General features: G+C 39.6%; 1 protein-coding gene across 5 annotated transcripts in view; it reads left to right on the top strand.

Annotated features, from left to right (window-relative positions):
- Positions 1-22,878, top strand: part of RHOBTB1 (Rho related BTB domain containing 1) — a 61,719-nt gene that overhangs the window by 20,526 nt on the left and 18,315 nt on the right. For all 5 annotated transcript variants that reach the window (XM_036895074.2, XM_057505896.1, XM_036895073.2 and 2 more), the window contains 3 exons: positions 3,957-4,158; positions 4,512-4,615; positions 20,830-21,015. In XM_036895074.2, the coding sequence (XP_036750969.1) occupies positions 3,967-4,158; positions 4,512-4,615; positions 20,830-21,015 (482 nt within the window). In that variant the 5' untranslated portion in view covers positions 3,957-3,966. The remainder of the gene's footprint in view (positions 1-3,956; positions 4,159-4,511; positions 4,616-20,829; positions 21,016-22,878) is intronic.

Genomic DNA, 22,878 nt, shown 5'->3' with positions numbered 1-22,878 from the left:
TGGATGACAGCAATATCCAGCACATGACCAAAGGGTCAGTGGCTCCAGTAGTGTGTGGCAAAGATCACTGGCATTAAAGGAGGTGAAGAAACAGTGAAGCAAGGGTGTGGGGTGCATCATCCCATGGGATTCAACAAGAAGGCTGAGTTGGCAGTTAGTGTGGAGGAGGGCCCTGAGTCCAGGAGACACCAGTAACAATGGCCTAGGCAGATGTGAGACAATCAAGCAGATGGGGTCATGGGACAGCCAAGAGGTCATGCTCACAGCCTCTGGATGGTGCACCAGCCACCCTGTCCCACCTCACCGAGTCCTGCACTTCCCAGTCTCCACATTGTCTCATTGACTTGCCTGTTTTTAAATAACTGACTGCTTCAGACTTCCAGAGTGTACAGGGCAGATCCTTCAGCATTTTAACTATCAGCACCCATGTCCTGAGATTCAGTCAAAGTAGGAAATACAGTTCAAGTCAGTTTTCAGTAAGAAGATTACAAAGCTACTATAGTAACAGGCTAGCAAAGGCTATTCTTTCTGGTGTTTGCTGTTTATACTTTCCTTGTCTCCTCAGATATATGTCTAAAGGCAGAAGGGTATCTGCAAAGGTCAGCAGGATTCATGGTGGCAAAACTTATTAACAGTGTTAAATGAATAGTATTTATTGCTCTCACTCTTGGTAAGTAAAAAATCAGAAACCAGATAGTAATTATCCATATGGCCCTAAGAGCTCATTCAACCATACTAGTGCAAGATATGAATAGATTAGGGTCCATAACAAGTAAAGAAGGATAAAATAGCATGGTTTTGTAATTACTACCATAATTTATGTTTACTTATTTATGTGTAGCAGATGAATAATTGATTCACAAAAATATACTTGTAGCATGAGTTTACATCCTTGGCTGTGACTTCATACTCTTAAAATGTCTTTGAGATGACCACAGATTTCTACTCAAAAGAAAATATTTTCAATATCTAGAAATCCAGAAAACCTTTCCAGGAAATTCTGTCTAAAGTAAGTGATCTTGGGTATGAGTATTTAATTATTCCCTGCCTTTTACTGTACATGTTGTCCCTTGCGCAAGGCTCGGCACCTCTGGTAGCAGTCACTTGGGGTGCAAGCAGATTGCCAGACATTCAAGGACCTGCGGAGGTTATTCTCCCCTTTGACACAGAAATCCCTCCTAGGACTATGTATGAGATATGTCTGTAAGTAAGTAGAGTAGTGATATTTTTTGTAATCATAGCCTTAATGTACAGCGAGGAGGGCTTTTGTCCTCCTCAAAGTAGTCTTCTGTGAAAGCTATACAGCTATTCTGCCAGTGTTGCCATGATCCATATTATTTGGGGGACTCCTCTTGGAGAGAAGGAGCTGGTTTGCAAGCCAACAATAACCCAATTCCCAATTTTTTTTTTCTGTCATCTCTCAGTGTTGACTAAATCCAAACATTCCCCCAAATTTTAGGGAATTGGTTCTTTATGATTTTTACCTATCTAAAAAAGTAAAATAAAATTCACTCTCGGGAAAGTAAAGTTTTCCCTGCTTAGGACGTTTAAAATAATGTACCTCCAGCTCCAGAGTTGTAAGGCTCCAATGGAACCTGTTTTTCTGACAGAGGCTGCCTCGTGGTTGGTATCACCAGAACTCACCAAGTTCCTTATCAGTAATAACATGACTATTTTTGTTCCAGAATCTAGAAATGCCCCTAAAAAAATTTTTTAGACTACTTTTCCAACTCTGTTCTTAATTAGTTAACTCTATCCTCCTCCCAACCCAGACCTTTCTCTGCCTTCTTTACAAACGGTCAGCTATGCTCCCTTTTGTATTTATGTTCTTTGTTTCTCAATAAATTGCCCTTTAGTTGTTTTACTAAAATTCATCCTTTTTATAGAAGTCTTTGACTGTTCAGTTTATGATTTTGTATATAATGCTGATCTTCCATCTGATTCACCTTTATTGTCATCCAAAGGTGTTCATCGTCAGCATCATGATTGTAATTTTTGAAGTCATCAGTGTGTCAGGTACTGTACCAGGGACTGAAGCAGCAGTGCCCCTAATCCTCAGCAACCTTAGGAGATGGGTACTGAAATTCCCACTTAACAGATGAGGACACTGAGGCTCGGATACTACAGATCACTTGACCAAAGTCAAACAACTAGGAAATGGGGAGAGTAGCATTCAAACTCACATCCATCTAAGGCAGGGGTTTCTCGCCTCAGCCCTTTAAAATTTGGAGCTGGGTGATTCCTTGCTGCAGGGGTGTCCTGTGCTTGGTAGTCCATTTAGCAGCATCTCCGGCCTCTATCCACGATCAGCTAGTAGCACTCCCCTGACCCCACTTTGACACCCAAAAATATTCCCAGACATTGCCGGACGTTCTCTGGTGGGTATCTAAGAGCCACTGATCCAATGCCAAAGTCATGCTTTTGCCATGTTTTAATATTAAATAGGAAACTAATAAAACCATAGACTTTCAAGACCAGATTTTAAAGAGATCAGTTTTAGGAGTCACCACAGCTGGTTGATTATCAGAATTAGAGATTTTCTTAAAAACTCTCTTTTCCTACCCAAGACCTACAGAATCAGCACTGGCCAGGTAGGGGACAGATATCTGTCTATTTTAAGCCTCTCCATGATGTAGAACACAGATCAGACCCTAACCTCCTCACACACCTACTTGTTCTTTGGATCATTCCACCCCATTCCTGCCAAACAGTTCTCCAGCCTCGGGTTTAACATTTCTTGTGATGCTGTAACAGGAGATAATTCCATGTTCAGATGGCCCTCGTTCTACTTAATATTCTTCCTCCTCTCTCCTTCTCTATTCTTAATCTCATAGTATCCAAATTACCATTTCTCTCAAATTAGTTGAACTAGACAGTTGAGTTCTAATTACAGATTAAGCCCTACTCTGAACAGTTTCTTTACTGTCATGACCATTGAAACCATTATCGACTCTTTAAAGATGACCATCTAACCAGTTTTCTCAGTTCATCAATAGACTTCCCCAAAAGGACGATTACATTTCACTAAAGTCTTAAAGTCTTACATGGTTGGTTACCCATCCAGCTGCTCCCATGAAGCAGTCAGCTCTGCAGTTTGTGGAGGGTCCCGTCCCTGGAAAGCAGAGCTGGCAGGAGCTTATCCTCTTCCTCTTGACCCCTCACTCAGCAACCCTCCTTAAACCATTTTTGGTGGTTTCTGGAAGATTCCAAAGGTAGCTCCTCATCCTGGTAGTCATTCTTTGCCACATGCTTCAGACTTTGTGATGAAAACACAGAGAGGATTTTTTAAATATTGTTTCATGGTGCTCCTCTGTGAACATCTTTTATGAATTTGGTATAAATGATTAAATATAAATATAAATTAATTTTATTAATGTATCAAAATTCAGGCTTTGAGTTGACTCTTTAAAGTTGGGTAGTCCTTTCTGCTTCACTTTTGATTCTCCTCTAAGTCACCAGGATAGTTAGGAACCTATAGCAAACTGCTTTTAAAGGAGAGATATTGGACCATTGGAGTATTGTGATGGTATGGATACTTGTATTGCCAAGGAATTCATGCCCCAATGTCTGAAGTTAAACTGGCAGGAAACCAGTCTCTTTATGGTGGGTCAACATAAGTAGCTAGTTAGCTATAAATGTGTGCCAGCAGTCCTGACTTGCCTGCATGGATTTCCAGTAGGCAGGTTGTGTTTAAAGAAAACCAAAGAGAAAATAACATGTTAACCAGAATAACCCATTTTGGAGTCAAAAGAACAATCCTGTGTTTTTGTACTTGTGTGAGATATAAAAAGAAAGCTTCAGTTTCACTTAGGCTTAGTATGGACTTCCAAACTTCTTGCTTATGCTTAGGCTCCTCCAAAGAAGTGACTGGACAAAGGGAAGCTGCCTGAGCCCCTCACGTCTTTGATTGCTCTGGAAAGCGCAGTGTCTTTAACGTGGTGTCCACTCTCTTACAGAGTTTTATAAATGGACACTGACATGGACTACGAAAGACCCAACGTTGAAACCATCAAGTGTGTGGTCGTGGGAGACAACGCTGTTGGGAAGACACGTCTGATCTGTGCCAGAGCATGTAATACGACCCTAACACAGTATCAGCTACTGGCCACCCACGTACCAACCGTGTGGGCGATTGACCAGTACCGGGTCTGCCAGGAGGTAAGATGTAGCGTTTCTTTCGAATCCTAAGAGCACATGATTGCTATTGCCAGTTTCATCTTAAAAAGGGGGGAGGAGTAATTTGTACATTCAAAATAAAACTAACGTTTTTAGTGCCACAAGAGAATGCAAAGAAAATGCAAACCGAGGGTATAGCTATAGTATCCCGAGCAAGGAGGGCTTGAGTCATGTGATTCCAGGGAGAGAATTAGGACTTAGCTTAAGTCCTTTAGATGGAATAAGAAAACCAAATACAAGTGAGTGCAGTGGGCACGGAGGGGCGCTGACCCTGACATCCTTCTCCGGGGAGCCCCTGAAGGACCCTGAGCATGGATGCTCTCTCTCTCCTGCAGGTCTTGGAGCGCTCCCGGGATGTTGTTGATGAAGTGAGCGTTTCTCTCAGGCTTTGGGATACTTTTGGTGATCATCACAAAGACAGGCGGTTTGCATATGGCAGGTAAACCAAGACTGGTACAGTGTGGTTTGAGCTTGAGTGCAATTTCCTCTCCAAAACCCACAGCTGCTTCATAAATCAACAAAACCCACATCATACGGCTTTAAAATGTTGGTTCTGCACTGTGTCTGAGAAAAGAAAAAACGACATTGTTTCCTGATGTCAAAAGAAGCAGTCTACCTTGCCATTGGTTCCTCCCAAAAACCCTTTATTTTAAACAACCAGTGCTGTTTAAACTGGGACATTTGCTAGAGGAAGATTTTGTTGTGCCCTCCAGCCATGGGCCTGCTTTGATGGCTGTTTTCCCGAATAATACTTTATTTGCTTTCTGTTAGGAAATTTTAAGTGACTTTAGCACTTGGCCACCCCACTTCAGGAGGTCTCTTTGGTCTTTTCATGATCATGTTAGCAGAGTCTGATGTTATCTGCTTTTGGCTTTGTTATCTGAAAAGACTATTGTTAATTGAAGGTCATTTTTAAAAAGAAAGAAAAATATCTCTGAAGTCCTTCACTCACAAGGCACATTTCCAAGATGAACTGAAGCACTATTGTCTATTTTCATTAAAAATCCCTTGAAAACAGACTCCAAGAAGGGACTAGCAGTTACCAAAGGGGAAGGGTTGGGGAGGGCGGGTAGGGAGGGAGGGAGAAGGGGATTGAGGGGCATTATGATTGGCACACATGGTGTGGGGTGTCACAGAGACAGTGTAACACAGAGAAGACAAGTAGTGACTCTGTGGCATCTTACTATGCTGAGGACAGTGACTGCAATGGAGTATGGGGAGAACTTGATAATATAGGTGAATGTAGTAACCACAATGTTGCTCATGTGAAATCTTCATAAGAGTGTATATAAATGATACCTTAATAAAAAAATTTTAATTAAAAAAAATCCAGGGAAAATCCAAAAGAGGGAAAAATCCAGTTAAATCCTTCTAGTAAATCTAGAAGGACATTAATATGACTAGGAACATAGTTAAAGCGCCTTAAAATATTTAGCAACTTATTGTCACCATAACTGAAAGTCTCTCTCGGTGGGTGTATTACAGCTATCAAAATCCAGGTAAAGAGATTTTCTTACTCCTTACTTGTAAATTAATGCACTTCATTTCAAGTTTAGAATTTAGGTCTCATGGATCAGTTGTCCCTTCACATCAAACACCATGTTCCCTCACAGGATTGGATTAGTTAGATACTCCAAGTACATGAGTTACTCCTTGGTACTGAGATAAGCATTTCTGAAAATACCTGCATTTCTTCAAGCCAGTAGCTCTCTTCAGTCTCTGGACAGACTTGTACTGGCATTTATCCAAGTGGTCTAAAATCTGAATAAACTGCTGGAAGGGTTTGTCCTAGTCCAGCAGAGAAGTTCACATACTGAAAGAATCTGTGATTTAGACAGGTTTGTTCACGGGGACTCAGAAAGAGACATATGGAAGTAAAGCACTGATTTTAATGCCCTTTAGTAACAAAGGCTTTTGAAGTTAATATCCAGCATCAGAGAAACTCTTCTTCTCCTTGGAGTTCCTGTTTTATATTTTTTTTCTTTCTGTGATATTCTTAATTCTTATCTTAGTTTCCATTTTGGTTTTTTCTTCTGTCCAGTCATTCCACAAACACAAAAATAACAATAAATGAGCATGCTTGTAAGTACTATACAGTCAGATTTATAATATGTATGGTTTTTAAGGAAGCATAATAAAATGATGACTTTAAGCAAAGTAAAGATAGAATGCAATACATGTCAAAGGTGGTTTGTACCCTCACTTCTAAAGAAGTGTTGTGAAAATGATGGGCCTAAAGATAAGCTTACTGAGGTATCTGTGTTTAACTTTGATAGGCCATCTCAATAGCTCAGTGGTTTATTGCCACTTGAAGTTTATGCATTTGAAATAATGAATTTTAAGTTGGCCCCACAATGTAAAACTTGTGTTTTGGTAATATAAGAGCTGCTTCATTACTATGTGAGATTCCCACTTAGGATTGATTTAATGGTGCAACAGCCTTCATAGATCTAGTATTGACAGGCATCTACACTGGGCTTCATCCAGCTTCCTAATTTATCTGGAGTTGTTTTACAACATGCCTTGCCTGTTCTTGTTCACTCCAAACAAAAATAAGCTCTCTTTCATGTGATTCCATCAGTTCAAAGTGCATTGTTCTGCTCTCTTGTCTGTAATGTTTGGTTCTATCAGCTGTAACCCATTCCCCTTTTGATGGAAACAGGATGTGCTCTCCAAGCCAAGTCTGATTCTCCAAGTGACATAGGGGGCTTCAGGAAATACTCCCGTGTTTCTGGCTGAGCTCTCCGTGGGCCTCCCTTTATGTGCATATTTGTTTGTACCTGGTATTTCGTCTGTCTTTCCTGATTCTCCACAGCCTCCAGGCATCCTGCCACAGCCCCCACCTCTTTGGTAAAGAACAAAAGCCAGAGCCGTCCTGTCTTGGACTCCAGCATCTTTCTGTAAATGCTAAATATATAATACTATATTGATGTAGCACCAAGAAATTACATTAAGTCTGATAGTAGTAGGAGTTCCTTTTATTCAGCTGTAGGGCTCTGACCACTGCAATTCATTGCTGGGCAAGAGCTGTTTAACTTCTTTATGACCTTTATTTTTAGCTTCATATCATTCATGAAGGAGGAAATTCCTAATTACAGTGTCTGATAATCAGTTTGGTTTGCAAACCTGTTTTTTGGCTGATGTTTTTGCTATACTTGGTGTGAATTACAAGTCAGTGAAATGTGATGTCAGCCTTGGGAATGTATTTAGAATCTTTTTTAAATAATTCATTTTATTCTTATGATGACAGTGAGAGAAACCAGATTCATACCAAAATGCCTTAGACCTCACATTCACTTCCCTCTGCTTCTTAGCACCAAGTTAGTTAATAAGTTGCCCCCTCAAACATTTTGGGGCGTGGACAAGCTCAGTTTGTAGAGTGGTTCTCGTAGGCCAAGGTGGTGTCAGCTGCTAACTTGAAGATGCAATTTTCCTACCATTGTATAAATATAACCAGAATGCCATCGCTCTTCTCATAATTTAAAGGCAACTACTCAACCCATCCTTTAGCCAACTAGAATAATAGTTCCAATTTATCAAAGGCTTATAATGTGCCATTCAAAATATTAGGTGCTTTGCCAATGTTACTTTAGTTAATCCTTTCACCAGCCCTAGGAGGCAGAGATTATCTCCGTGTTATTAAGTAGAGAGTTGAGTCCTTTTACTACCATAACTTGCCACATAGTGAGTTTCGGAGGCAGATTCACACCCAGCTCTGGCTCCCAGCTCCCACTCTTGCTCCTGTGCCAGGCTACCTCACCCTGATTTTAAACAAGCTGCCACTGAAAACCACCCCTCACTGGTGAGCAAATATATTTGCTCTTCCACATTTGTGCAAATGCTGAGAAGTAGAAGAGATCCCAAAAGGTCATCTGGTTGACCCCTTTTCTTCAGAACAGGATATCATCCATCCAAGAAGCATTGACAGGAGTCCTAGTCGATGGAAATGAAAGCGTCAGGGTCCTAACACCCCACACATTTGCCATCTGTGAAACCCTCTCTGGTACAGAGTGAATGACTCCAACTCTGGGAGCCTTTCTTCCCACCACCTACTTTCTGTCCACTTCGGATGAACTTTTGAAGTGCTTTTCTGCATCTTTTGAAATGTCAAGAACAAAACTGTACATAGTAACCATGACTGTGATCAGCTGCTCTTTTTCAGCACAAAAAGAGCCTCTTTTTAAAGGGGTATCAACCAACGAAAGAGTTTTTCCTGAAACTATCCTAAGAATGAAATGTACACACTTAGGTATCTGACACTGAAAGTGTGGGCAGATAGGATGGGCTCTGCCTCTCAACAGGACATCTGGGCCCCTCGCCCTTCTCCTGTAGTCACACCACATAGAAACAACTACAAACTTGATTGTTTCCTTTCCTTCACAACGTCCATCGTTGATCTGCGTCAGGGTCTGATAACCTTCAAACACTTATTAAAGCCTATGGTGCTGGAGGAGATGATAACAACAACTGCAGTTTAATCAGGGCTCCCTGTGAGCCAGGCCTATGCTCAGTGCTCCATTCTTGTGGTGACCCTGCAAAGTAGGTTCATTTCACAGTTGAGCAAACAGGCACAGGAAGGCATCAAGGTCAGTCAGCAAGGAAAGAATGGAACTGAACTTTTCCTATTAGTTCTGTCTGACTCGAAAGCCTGTTTCTTCCCTTTCCACCATGCCTTTGTGGCTGATGATAATGATTGATGACAAACTTACTTTAAATTTATTCCTGGTCCAGTCTAATTCTTATACTGTTCTATGTGGACACTGAAGACGAGCATTCACCATCTATTACCATCTCTAATATTCTATTCTTCCTCTTAAGTTCCTTAATACCTAGCTAATAACTTAATTCTTTATTCCAGGAGTAGCTAAACATGAGTCCTTTCACTTTCAGCAAATGATACATCTCAGTGAACTTTTTGATAATGAGTAGGAATCTTCAGTACTTTATATGACATGTTTTCTCCCCAAAATTCAACTTAAACATGCAGAATCACTGTATTTGCTCTTTACACCCAACAGTTTCTGGGCATATTTCAGTCCAGTTGTAACTCATTTATTACATAGATTATTCTTGCACATGGATTTTTTTCAAATGTTGTTAGCTCCTATGAGAAATACAGTACATGTTTTAACGATAACATTAATCAGATCTATAGTTTCTGTGTGTCTGTTCAGATAAGATATGTCTAGTTTCACGCTGAAGGCACACATAATCAGATACACTGTGACTACATCCCATTTTGAATGCTTGGCTGAGGCCCTTTTAAAAATTCAGGACTACGGGTGAGCTGTGTTTATGTGTTTGTCTGGGATTGGCTGTACTTGCGGTTAATGGCAAGGGAAAAAGTAAGAAATAACTAATTCGTCTGAAGTGTTTTGAATTAGCTCTTATTGTCCATGGCACATTCTAAATGCTGGGCCAGAAGTAACATTCTAATGGTGATTTCAGGATGGCAAACGGCCTGTTGGGAAGTGAAGCATATCAAATAGCAGTGAACCAGGGCCAGGACTAGGGTGAAGTGAGAAAGGCACTCACATAAAGTATAAAATATAATTAACAATAATTTTTTTAAAGATAGGATCACTATTACTGATGTTTTTCTTTCTGCCTCAGGCTCAGTATGGCTGGTTATATCACTGTTACTGGTCTTGACTTGATTTAAAATTTTATTATTTTGCTCATCATGGAGTTTTTTTGTCTTAATGTTGATTTTTTAAATATATATTGTTCATGTGGATTACTGAGTCTTTTGGCACCTCTTTAAATTTTGCACCTGAGGCAAGCACTGTACTTCACTCTATTTACCCAAGGCCTGGCCTTCATGGGGAATTTTATAAATGGAGAGCAAAGTAGTAAAGGGAGGAAAATGGGCAGTGCATGTATTTTATGGAAAAGTAATCCAAACCACACTTCCAAACGTGTGGTACAAAGGGAGCTAGGAAAATTATGACACCTTGTGTACTAAAGATATTTAGTCCTGTGTACTGCTGTAGCATAAAGGGCTAAGACTTGCCTGGGTTATGGAAAATTGTAAAAAGACCTAAGAAGAGCAGCCAGTTGGACCAAGGGACAGGAATAATTGTTTCCTTAATTGGTTAGAGGAAAACTAATAGTTCTTATGCTTGAGTATGCTTATGCATTATGGTTATTCTGCTGTTTTGGGAAAAGGTAAATCAGCACATTTTAGCCAGTACCTGGATGATGATAAAGCAGGCAGTCCTCAGGCCTTGATTTGGTAAACACTGCCATAGCATTAACTTGAACATCAGCAAAAGGGAGGATCTCTTGAAGATCAGAGACGGAGCTTTTGAGTGAAGGCAATCAGGGAAAAGGAGTATACACTGTGTGATCCTATTTCTGTAAAATTCTAGAAAATGCAGTCTAATCCATAGTGATAAAAAGTAGATCACTCGATGCTTAGGAAAGAGGATGGAGGGGGAGGCAGGATGTACAAAAGGACGCAAGGAAACTCGGGTGATGGAAACGTTTTGTTACCTGGATTGGGATGATAGTATCAGGATGCATACATATGTCAAAACGAACCAAATTGGACACTTACAGTATGCAAAGTTCAGCATATTTCATCTCAATACATTTTTTTTAAATAGAAATATTTTATGGACAATTAAAGTAGTCTATGATATGTGAGGAAATTTGCATGGTAGACAATATATGTTTTAATTATTTATAGAGCTTAAAATTAGTTCTCATTAAAAACATAAATCATTTGTGTGAACGTAGGGGAAAAAAATGGGACAAGATCCTTAATAGCTGAATATGGGAAACTGTTCTAGAATCACAAAGCTAATAATGGGATGCTATCAAATTGTCCCCAGATTATCTGGTTCCCTTTTCCCAGACCTAAGCTCTCCACTGTGTGGATCATAGTCTCACCAAGGGCCTGTGTCTTTGGCTGTGGCTATGTTTGTATCTTTTTCTAAGAAGATACATTTGACCAGGTGCCCTGTGAGAGCCAAACAGAGAACACTGTCCTCTGGTGAGAGTTGACATCTCTGTCAGGTAGTACCAAGTTTATCTTTCATAGTTGGCTCCTTCTGGAACTGGACAGTGCATTGGTAACCTCTGGGAGGATACAAATGACCTTCTCCATTTGGTCCTCAGTTCCCCTGGGAAATGGGGGCAGAGTCAAGTTACCAGGTGCTTCCTCTCCCTGGGTTTTATAGCTTCATGATGGGGGTGCAGCTCTACCCTTGTTTGTTCCTGCAGACTGAGTCCCAGCCTGCCTTTCAGGCCTCATCTCTTGTTTCAGACACAACAAAGTATTTGTAGTTCCATGACCCCTGCAGCCTTTAGAAACATGTATTTACATTCACATAGAAATTATGCCCCACTCATTCTCTCCTAGTTAATTGCCACTAATATTCTCAGAATTCAGAACAAGGGTCACAAAGTCTCAGAAGTCCTCACCCTACTCTTCTCACTCTCCCTGCCACCTTTAGAATCCAGGTGAAGTTTTGCCTTCATGTTCCCATAGAATGCCTGGGCGAATCAGCAATGGCCATGATCACATTGTTTGGAAATTGCTCCCTTAATCATCTTCTCCTGTTTCCCTTTTCCTACTCCTCCTGTCTTTAGAGCAGGGATTTTGCCTTCTACTCTATGTCCCCATTGCCTAGGCCTGGTATATAATAGGAGCTTAATAAATGTTAGTTGAATGAGTATATGAATCTACTGGTCAGATTTCATACATGCCAGGATCTTCTAAGGTATGTACAAGGAAATATCATTATAACAAACTCCAAATTATTTCACTAGGTTAAATTTTATCCTTGTAGTTTTATAGTAAGAATAACAAATCATGTACCAACCTAAAGAGGATGAAGATGAAAAATACTGGTGCCTCACACCTCCTTAATGAGTCAACAAATGAAAAAGGAGGCCATGAGGCCAGGAGAAGAAGGAAAGATTACGCTCAGCCATATCCCAAAACCTCCTTTTTCTCCCTAATTTTTAGATTTTTAACTTTTCTTTTTTTTTGGTAATGCCTCATTTGAATGAGTATTCTTAAACAGAGAATTACTTGTACTAAAATTAATGCTTCCCCTAATATAGGTTGTTTCTCCTCTGGGTATCATTTCCAAGATCTTTATAAGAATTATTCAAAAAATAATTATGTATCTTTTTAATCCATTTCCCTAAAGATGAGGGTGTTATGTAGAAAAAAATGAAGGTAAATTATTACTGCTTTCATCCAAAACAAACAAAAACACTTTAGACTAAATGCATACAAATAATACAAAAAATTAAATGTGGTGTACATTCATGGGCTCTGTACTCTAGCACTCACAGGATTGCAGTGCCACCGAGTCATGTGGCCCGCAGTGAGTAGGTCTGTGCCATACTCTGCACCACCTGTGGCCTGCTGTCCCCCACTGTCTCTGATCTGAATTGGTGCCTCTTGTGTTGTGACTGGAAGACAAAACATCAGAAGAGCTGGGATTCCTGTGCCCAACCCAGCCCTGTCCCCAGGATGAAACTGTCCTTGGGAAGCAGCAGTGCCAAATGAGATAGCACAGGGCTTGACGGATGACTGGGGTCCTGCATGTTCCAGGACCTGGAAGGATGCTGGCTGCTTTCCAAACACTGGCCACATGGCCGTGGAGGACAGTCCTGTGTGCCTCAGCCCAAAGAAGCACTGATGACCCCCAACAGGGCCACAGAAATACCAACAGTGAGGCCACTGGGGCAGATAAAGAGAGTAAGGAAAATACACGCTGTTGGATGCATTAACGTCTTCTGTTCTGCCTTCATTTTACCTGTTTCTGTTACCACCTGGTAACTGCACACTGGACAAGTTGAGTCAAATATAGTTGAGTGTGTGATGTCCCTATACGGAATCTTCTGATGAAGAAATACACTTCAGCCCATACAGTTTTCCCTTTTAAACTAGGTGGTGGGAAGAAAGAGACTGTTGAGTAATGCTGCAGCGCCTTCAAAGGGTAATTCTGTTACCATCTTTCAGTAATTCCATACAATAAAGGGCACAAGCTCGTAAACCCATGAAAAAATCTCTTGATGAGAATGCTATATACCATTCTTATTAGCTGCAACATGCAAGATACATCCTAGGTGACTTTTGAACCCATAATCATATTTGTCTGACAATAATTGGTACATTACAGTTTACAGAACACTTCCAGAGATATTTTTCTCAGTAAATCTCAACAGCAGTCCTATCAGTAACTTTTAATATTGGCCATTGATTAGGTTTCCAAAATTCTTCCACCACTTTATTCTCTCTCTGAAACAACTCTGCCTCCATCCTATAGTCAGAAGGACAAAAGCACTGAATTACAGAAATATAAAGCATATTAGCAAATTCTCCTTTAAACCTATTACCTTAGCTAGCTTTCTATTTTAGTGATTTTTTGCTTGTTTCTGGTATGTTTTTTAAAAAACAATATGGCCGTGAAATAGAGGATGTTCCCTTCAGCCTTAACTCTGTGTAACTAACCCAGAATTAATCCTGAAATTAGCCTGCTCATTTCTTTACATTTCCATTGCTCCTGGAGATAATCTAATTTCTAGAAGAGATCATCAGTCCATTATTATTCTGTTGTTATGAAAGAATCCAATTAGTTGGGATAAATGGATTTTTTTAGATAAATCCAAATAATTTAAAAAGTATATTAACTGAATAATCTGTGCTATATACCAGAAATATTATATGGCTGTCTTTCAGCAATAATTGTCAAGACAAACATAATACTTACATACTATTTTCATTCTTCTTTAAAACTCTAATGCATCCCCTAATTAACTTATTTTAGGCCTATATTCATTTCTTTTAGACTTTAAGCCTACAGACAGATTTGCATCTATGTCTTTTATCCCCCAATATCTATAAGGCCTTCTTATTTGATGAACAGTAATGGAGGACCTCTTTTGTTAAAAACACTGTGTTGTGCACAATGGGAGAGAAACTAAGAGAAACGGAACAGAATCCTTCAAGATGAAACTCATAGCATAGTGGGGAAGGCAGCAGCATCAATAATTACAGTTCAAGTGTGTTAGAAATGCTGAACTGAAGGTGTCAGTAGCAGTGACAGGGAAGGAAGAATTGCTCACTGCAAAAACTCTAGCATCCTTCCTGACTCCCCTTGGTCCTACCCCACACCTGCTCCATCAACAAGCCCTGTTTTCTCCGCCCTCCACAGACACACAGAACACTGCCACTTCTCACCATCTGCACTGCTCCCAGGCCAAAGTCACCATTATTTCTCTCTGGATTATTACTTGTTAACTGTTTTCATCCTTCTGCCTTTTCTTCCCTAACAGTCCTACCACCACCACCAGTTAGTCACTCCTCATTATAGCAGGGGAGTGATCACGTTAAAACATAAATTATGTCTTATCATGACACAACCCCTAATGGTCTATCAGTTCACACAAAATAAGAGCCAGACACTTCTCCCAACCTCATCATCCCATTGCTCCTGTTTCCCCTCGCCCTCAGGGAGACACCCCAGCCATGCCCCTGCCTCAGGGCCTTTGCACCAGCTGTTCCTGTTTCACAGTGTTCTCCCAGATATCATCACATCAGCTCCCTCACTTCCTTAAAGTCTTTACTGAAATGTCATTTGCTCCCCAGTCACCTCATTTCAACAGCAACTGTTCCCCAATCATTTCTGCCCCCCTTCCCTGCTTTTCTTCCTGTTTAGCACTTGTCACTCCCTAGCACACTACATATTTTACACTTTTTTCTTGCTTATTGTCTCTCTCCTCCACTAGAATGTAAGCATAGTTTAGACAGACACAAGGACAGCGATTGTGCCTTTTAACTGCTATATCCCCAAAGTCCAGAAAACTACCTGGTACACAGTAGGTTGTCAGTTAACATTTCTGAGGAAATGATCAAATAAGTACTTACTGATATTAGATAAGTCACCTGAAATTCCTTGTATCTTTATCTATTCAAAGAAGATTGCTGAGAGGCCTGAGTAAATGCCCTTTCTTATTGTGGGAGGGTTATCTTGCTGTTTTACATAGCTTTGTTCCAAAGAGTCAGGTTAGTCCCAGAGACCTCCCATCTGACATTCTAGCTGACACAGAGGCTTTCTTATATCTACAGTTAGTCTTGCTTTCAGGAGAAAACATTGCCAGTGTAGGAGGAAGTTCCTCAGCCATTTAATTTCAAGGAAAGCCAAAGAGAAATGAGAATGAGAGGTGGAGCTGGAAGAAAACTTATTACCATGATTTTCACTTCTCCTGTTAAACAAGCCTTCTTTATGTCATTGCTTTCTGCTGCCACTGACCAGGACTTAAATGAGATCCTTAAGCTATTTCTTTTAATAAATGACCGTGCTTTACCCAATTTCACATGCACTCAACTTTTTCTGATGATCGTATGAGGTGTAAGAATATACTAAAAGGAACATAGATAGCTAAATATAGAAAATTGGATCTCAAGTGAAAAAGAGCCTATTTCCATCAGATAATCCTCAACCTTCTATGGTAGACCATTGCCCCTGTGATATTTATACCATGAAGTTAGCATCAACCACTTTTAAGATTCATGTTTCATCTAGTTCAGGTCTGGTGGCATTGGTGGGATGCTGACATGACTCTCCTACGTTTAAGAGCATGCCTGCTTTGGCCCCATTTCTGGAGGGTGGGGAAAACTGGTTTAAAATGTTGCTTCCTACTAAACATGTAGTTATGGGCTTGGAAGAAATAGTTGCACATGCTAATCACTCCCAAATCTGGATATATTTCAGGGCATTTTGACAATTTTCCCCACATAACATCTGTACTTAAGAAGCCTCACTACTATTGGTAAAGTATTGACTTGATTTCTCTGCTCACATCCAGGGTACTGCATGGTACTGCCCTGTTGTCCCCAACCCCGTACCAGGTGCTCCCCTACAGGCCTTTCCATCTCTCACGAGTATGAGCTTACAGAGCCATTCATCTCCAAGCTCGTGTTCACCATCACCAACGGCTCCCTGCGCATCTCATACACACCGGCTGCTTTCATACCAAAATTTTCCAAAGCCCCACATTACATATTCCTTTTCTCTGCCATGCTCGCAGCTATTTTGTGCTGTTTTGATCTGTTTGCATAGTACTGTCAGACTGTGTGCATGAAAGGTGTGTTGTTGACAAGAATGGTTCTGAAAATGTTTTTGTAAAGAGCCCACCCAGGTTATCAGTGAAGAGAAGGAGGCTTGGAGCCCCAGAGACAGAGGTCAGGGACTTCTACTGGAATCTTTGCCAGAAGGGGACTTGTGCACATTGACAAAGAAAATGTGCCCATTAAAATGTGATCGTGGTCTCTACCAGTGTAAAAGATAAGGGCGTCTCTACTAAAAAAATAGTAGCAGGCAGTGTGACATATAAAGAGGTGGAATCTTATCACAGAACAAAAGGCATAAAAATACATGTTAAAAAGGAGATACTTTCAAGTAAGACTCAGGTAAACACAAGCTTCCTCTTGGTCACCCGGAGTCCTCGTCAGCAAGAGACTGGCACACTGGCCTGGGTTGTCCCGCTCACAGCTGACCTTCCCATTGCCCATCAACCTGGCCTGATTTTTAGGCTCTTAGATAAAGGATAGTTTAGGAATTATTTCTTCATTTCGCCAAATAAGCATGCCCAGGCCCGAAGCTCCTTAGCTGGACACCAGTGAAAAAGTAGATGGGACTGGAAAAGGGAAAACAAACTAGGAAGAGGGAGAGCACTTTTGTGATAGGACAGAACTGGGAAAATTCATTCCTAACACCAAATATTTTACAGTGATTACCCCTCCGTTGTACAACCACTTCATCAAAGGATGAAACTGGGATTTCGGATTGGAAAAGCAATTCAGCCTCAGCTTTTACCACCAAGTTTGCTGTATTTGACTAGGCTTGAGACAGCATAAAGGCAGGCCGTGAGAACATGAGTGGCATTTGCTGTCTAAAGTCTAGTTCAGGCCAAGATATGTGGGTAAGACACACTTTTTTCAGATTTTTTTTCTTGAAGCCTCCTACAAAGATGGATCCTAACTTTGCACGCACTCCTTATGTTATCTGAATATCTTTGCCATCTTTCACAAACATTTGGCCAGTGCCTTGAAAGATATCTGAAAAAAATATGCTTTGTTTAATATCTGAAGAAAAACAGATACAGCTGAGACTGGCTTTACCAGCTCAAGCATTTCCAGATGACATGGTCTCTCTCACATCTCCCACCCCTCCACGAAACGAGATTCACAATTGTTTCAACACAGAGATTTACTTTGGATGGTTTTATACTTAACTAACCAAAACATTATTTCATGGGCACTACTTGATGTATTAGTACCCTAGGGAAACTTTTATATTGATGTTTTCCCCTGAGGAACAAGGAATCACATTTTCTCCCAAAAATAAATGTTGCCAACTGGCTCTTAAGTCCTTTGCAATCCTGGTTGTCTTTAATAAGGCCAGTAAGTACAGTCAAAAAAAAAATGCCAAACCTCTTCGTACCCCTTCTCAATATTCAAGTCCTGGAGTTGAGTTTTGTCTGCTCTGTGCTTTGCCTCTGCATTCTCAAATTCTTGTGCTTTCTACTCCAAATAGCTGTAGGACTCCATTTAAATCCTATCCGATTCTTTTTACAGCTGAAATAGGAACGCTGAGGTCACTTCTAGGCTAATCCTGCTGCCTAATATGTGAGAATGTCCTCATCACACCTCCCCCTTACAAGTATTTTTAAACTCAACTCTTCAAAGTAAAAAAATGTAACAGAGCCATTGAAGTAAAAATGCTAGGACCTGCCTTTTTCTTCTTATCTTTCATAGGAATGGCATCTTTAATCACGAGCTTGTGTCAGACATTGAACAGTCTCCACACGGGAATGAATGTTTTGATTAAAAGTTACTTAATATCTCAAGTTCCTTGGAATTCTGCCTAACGCTGGAGATATTCTTAGCTGCAGGTCTTGTGCTTGCTTTGACTAGATAGAAAAATGGCTCAAAATCTGGAGGGAATAAGTGGCATTCTCAAAATAGTTACTTGATTGTATAGGTGTTTCTATCACAGAGGATACTGTTGTGTTGAGAATTAGGAATTTTGAAAAGAAGATAAGGAGGAATGTGTCAAAACCTCACCTTCCTATAGCTCTATCACTGTGTCCATTGATTTTCAGCCTTTGGGTTAGAATCAGTTTAGGGTACTACAGTCACACAGCAGGTCTAAAGAATAGGATTCTGTATAATCTGTATATAATGTTTTTCTTAACTTGCCTTTGTATTTGAATCAACAAGAGTTAAATCAAAAGCAGCTAAGCAAGCTGGTAGTTAAAATATGATCTTATTTTTGAACTGCTTTCAATGTAAAATAATGGAGACAGATTGTCATGGCACCTAAATATGCATAAAAAATGGAAAAAAGAATAACTTTATTCCAAAGACACAAATAGAATTTTGACTTAATAAGTTATTTTAGCCTCAGAGGTAGTGTTGCTTTCATAACAGCCTCTTCATCTTTTGAAGCAAAATATTTACAGAGCATCTAATTATTTTTCAAACTTTCCAACAGCACTTCATGCATTGAGATATTGATGCGACATACAAGCTGGGCCCTCGGAACCTGTATTGTGTGATCCATTGTGCTACTATCATCAGGAAATTCCACTTTCCTCCCCCACGGTCCTGTTTGTACTTGTTTACAGGTCATCTGAATAGTAACTAGTATATGATCAGTGGCATGAGTGTTATCACTGTAACCTTGGCAACTAAACTAGCTCTGATTTCAAAACCTCACATCCTGTCTCATAAAATTAGATAATAGAATTGACATTTAGCTACATGTCTGTCATAAATTAAGCTCCGAGAATATTTCCTTTCCAGCCATGTGCCTTAATATGAAAATAGAAGGCACCAATTAGAACCATTTTATACATAAACATACTAGTCCACATTTAGGTGCTGGATACATTTCCCCAGTTCTTCCTCTACAATATTGAACCTCAAAAATTGCTGTATTATTCTCACTGTGCCAAAATTCATGGTGGCTATATTTCATGATCAGGGTGAAGCTTATAGCAGAGCTGCATCAGATATCCTATATACATAGGATTATGAATAATAGAAAACTCAGCTCCTAAAGAATGTAAAATACAAAGCATTCTTGGCTTTACGGGGTACCATTATTTATGCTGACTAGAAGAAAGACTGTGCACAGAATATTCTACTAACTAAATCAGAATCCCAAAGACAGGACTGAATCCCTTTCATTTATGTTCATGCATATTTTTACACTATATTCTCCAGTGTCCAAGAATCTTTGATAATATCTTTATTTCAAGGACAATCTAAGACTGGCAGATTAAGATATTCATCTGCTTTGAGTCCTAGGTCCTCTCTTAGAATTTGTAAATATTTTAATCTCAGGATTTTCCATTCTATTTGTTGTGGTCTGGTGCAGTTTTTCTTGGATATAAATTTAAAGACTCAACTTGTAAATTACATTTAATGTAAGCACCCTGCAGTTTTCTGCATTGCAAATGATTATTTTTAGAAATTTTATGGCTGCCTGGATATATTTGTTTGTCTTCACTGATATGTAGCGGAGGAAGCTCATTAATGATTTAAAAAGAAGGTGTTTTGATTCATTGACTTGATTCTTCTCATTACATAAACAATAAAGACAATAAATCAACATCTAATAAAATTGTAAGAGTTTATTTCTGAATTTAGCTGCAAGACAGCCTTGAATCCTTGGGCATAACATTTCCTGTTCTTTATATTCTTCTGCCTCAATGTTTTCAAAGTCATCATTCAGCATATTTTAACCTGGAATGATGGTTTATAATTCTTATTAAAGATACCTCTTAGCAGCTGTCAAACACCATAATTGAACAACTGCTTTGTGAAACAGTTCTTTGGCTTCCAGAATGGTAAGTTGTTATGTAAAAATGGAAGATCCTATGTCAAAATTGACTGTAAAGCAATTTTTCTTTTCCCCATATACCTGCTAGATGTCATATATAACATTTGAGAAATCTGCTTCCAACATCTTATTAGCCATCCATGTAATTCTCGCTAGTTTTATGTTAAATACTACCTTCTTGCCTTACACCTCGTAGTCAGAATTCCTGCAACATAAGGACTTTTTCTTTTTGGAAACAGATAAGTGGTTGTGCTCTCTACATATGTGCTTAAGTGGGAAGAAGGGCAGAATCCTTCTGTGTATTTGCCGGCCCTGCACAGCAAATACCTATTACATCTGCAGTAATGTTTAGAGTGTTTGCTTTATCCCATCGGGTTGAGTCATCATCACCTTTATGTTTAGACTAGTACAAGGTAGTTTTTATTATTTTTTTTATTTTGAAACTATTTCTTGTGATGAACAGAAATAGTTCAGCATGTTGTGGTTCCAGGACTGAGTCAAGTTTGGGTAGCCATCTACATTCTGAAGTAACTTCACTGGAAACTTTTCAATGCATCGGCATTCTGCAGGGCAGTATGGAAATGAACTCAGGCTGTGTTGGCGCTGGAATGTGGGGGCTTATTGCTGTTTGCATGACTCCGAGATGTATTTTAGTATCTGATCTTCTTCTTTAATCGTGTTATGGTATGGCATTAGGTGGATGGGGAAGGGGGCAACCATAATAATAGGGGGAAAAAAGTCAAAAGGCGTTACAGCTGATTGTGTGATCTCCTTTTAGGTCCGATGTTGTGGTCCTCTGTTTTTCAATCGCTAATCCCAATTCCCTAAATCATGTGAAAACCATGTGGTATCAAGAAATCAAGCACTTTTGCCCTCGAACACCTGTTGTTCTAGTTGGCTGCCAGCTAGATCTCCGCTATGCTGATCTGGAAGCTGTTAATCGAGCCAGACGCCCTTTAGCGAGGTAAGCCAAGGGACTCGGTGTTTCACTGTGCTGGCCAAATTAAAATTTAGAGGTAACAGATGTCTCTGTAGCCTAAGGTGGTGTTCTTCAATGGTTCTGGGACTCCGTCAATCAGCCATAGGCTTTAAATTAGCTCGTTAATCATCAGGGGGCATATCCTGACCCTTCTCGTGAGCTCACCATCACCTTTTAGGTAGGAACCCATTTTTGTAAAATGGTTGGCCAGTGCTTGAAGTGAATTCTCTAATTGTGACATGGTCTGTATAAAAGTGCTTCGAAATCAGTAAAGTGTTAAGCAAAATGTTACCTACATATGGGTAACTATTTAACCACTGTGTTGTGTATTTGACACCAATACAAGATTATATGTCAAAGATACTTCAATAAAATTTTTTTTAATTTTTCAATGTTACCTACTCATAATAACGGCATTCTTGGAATTATCATTATTATAAATAGAGTTAACTAACATTCAGAATGATTGGCCACAACGCTTGGCCCCAGGAACATCAGATTCATACAAATACGCATATCCAAGTGTTTTCAATCTTTTCATTTTCCTCAATTCAACCTCTGAGAATATTTAATTCCCAAGCTAACAGTGTCCCGTTTAAAAAAATCATATGCTATAGGTGCACTCAACTGTTCTTTAAATGTCTTCTGTGGTTATATTTTTTAAGTGTTACAAATTTAAAAATCAATTTGGATTTATTTCACTCTATATAAAATGTGGATACCAATCTGGGGGGGAAATGGGAGTTTTTAAAAACCTGTGCTCCCTCAATATATTCTCTTTACAAAAAATAATTTTATATTTGTTTTATGTTTAACAACATTTTTTGCTGGAGAACATAGCTTTTTCAAAAATGTTGATATTAATACCTTCCTTTGATATTTGCCTATCAGGTTTGTTAAAAATTTTTATACGGATACAACTTTGTACGCTCTGACAACAAAAGTAAATGGTACTTTCTTTAAACAATTTCTGATATTTTTGGTGCATTTGGGAGAAATTGCCAAAAAACTTTTCACATTCTGCTTTCACAATTCTTCTATTCTTAACTGCATAGACTAGGAATTGAAGATTAGAAGCCACAGAGGGAAAGAGGACTCACGGTGAATAAGAGACTGACCCAGTGCCCAGAGCTTGCCACGTAAAAGAATAGATTAAAATAACCTGAGCCTCACAATGGTGGGTGTGGAGGACTGAAGGAGAGTTACAGAGCTCTTGAGGACAGCAGAGGGGACAGTTACTTCTACAGAGCAGTTCTGAGATTTCATGGAGGTGGCATATGAGCTAAGTCCTGAAGAGTTTCATCAGTTACTGATTTTCACGTCAGTCCCAGGAATAAGGAAGGAGCCCAAAATGCCCACAGTGGCAAACTTCAAAGTTAAACCTTCTTCCCCACACTTCCCTTCACCTCTGCAACACCCAACAGTGTGTCTTCTTTTCCCATCTAGGCCTTCCTGTCACACACATTACCTTTGATCTAGAAAGCCAAATATATATTTTTTTAAATTTTTAACTGTATTTTATCATTGATACACAATCTTACATTGGTTTCAAGTATACAACACAGTAATTCAACAGTTACCGCATTATTAAATCCTAACCCCAACTAGTGCAGTTACTGTCAACACACAAAGATGTTACAAAACCATTGACTATATTCTATGTGCTGCACTTCCATCCCAGTGACCAACTTATATTATTATTGAAATTTTTGTGCCTCTTCATCTCTCACCCACCCTACCCCTCACCCCAACCCCTCCCCCATGGTAACCACCAGTCATTTCTCAGTGTCTGTGAGTCTATTGCTATTTTGTTCACTTTTTGTTTTTATACTCCACAAATAGGGGAAA

This window comes from Manis pentadactyla, chromosome 8 (genome assembly GCF_030020395.1).
Source record: "Manis pentadactyla isolate mManPen7 chromosome 8, mManPen7.hap1, whole genome shotgun sequence".
NCBI lineage: Eukaryota > Metazoa > Chordata > Mammalia > Pholidota > Manidae > Manis > Manis pentadactyla.
The sequence above is the reverse complement of the archived record's forward strand: the minus strand, read 5'-3'. Positions and strand labels throughout refer to the sequence as shown.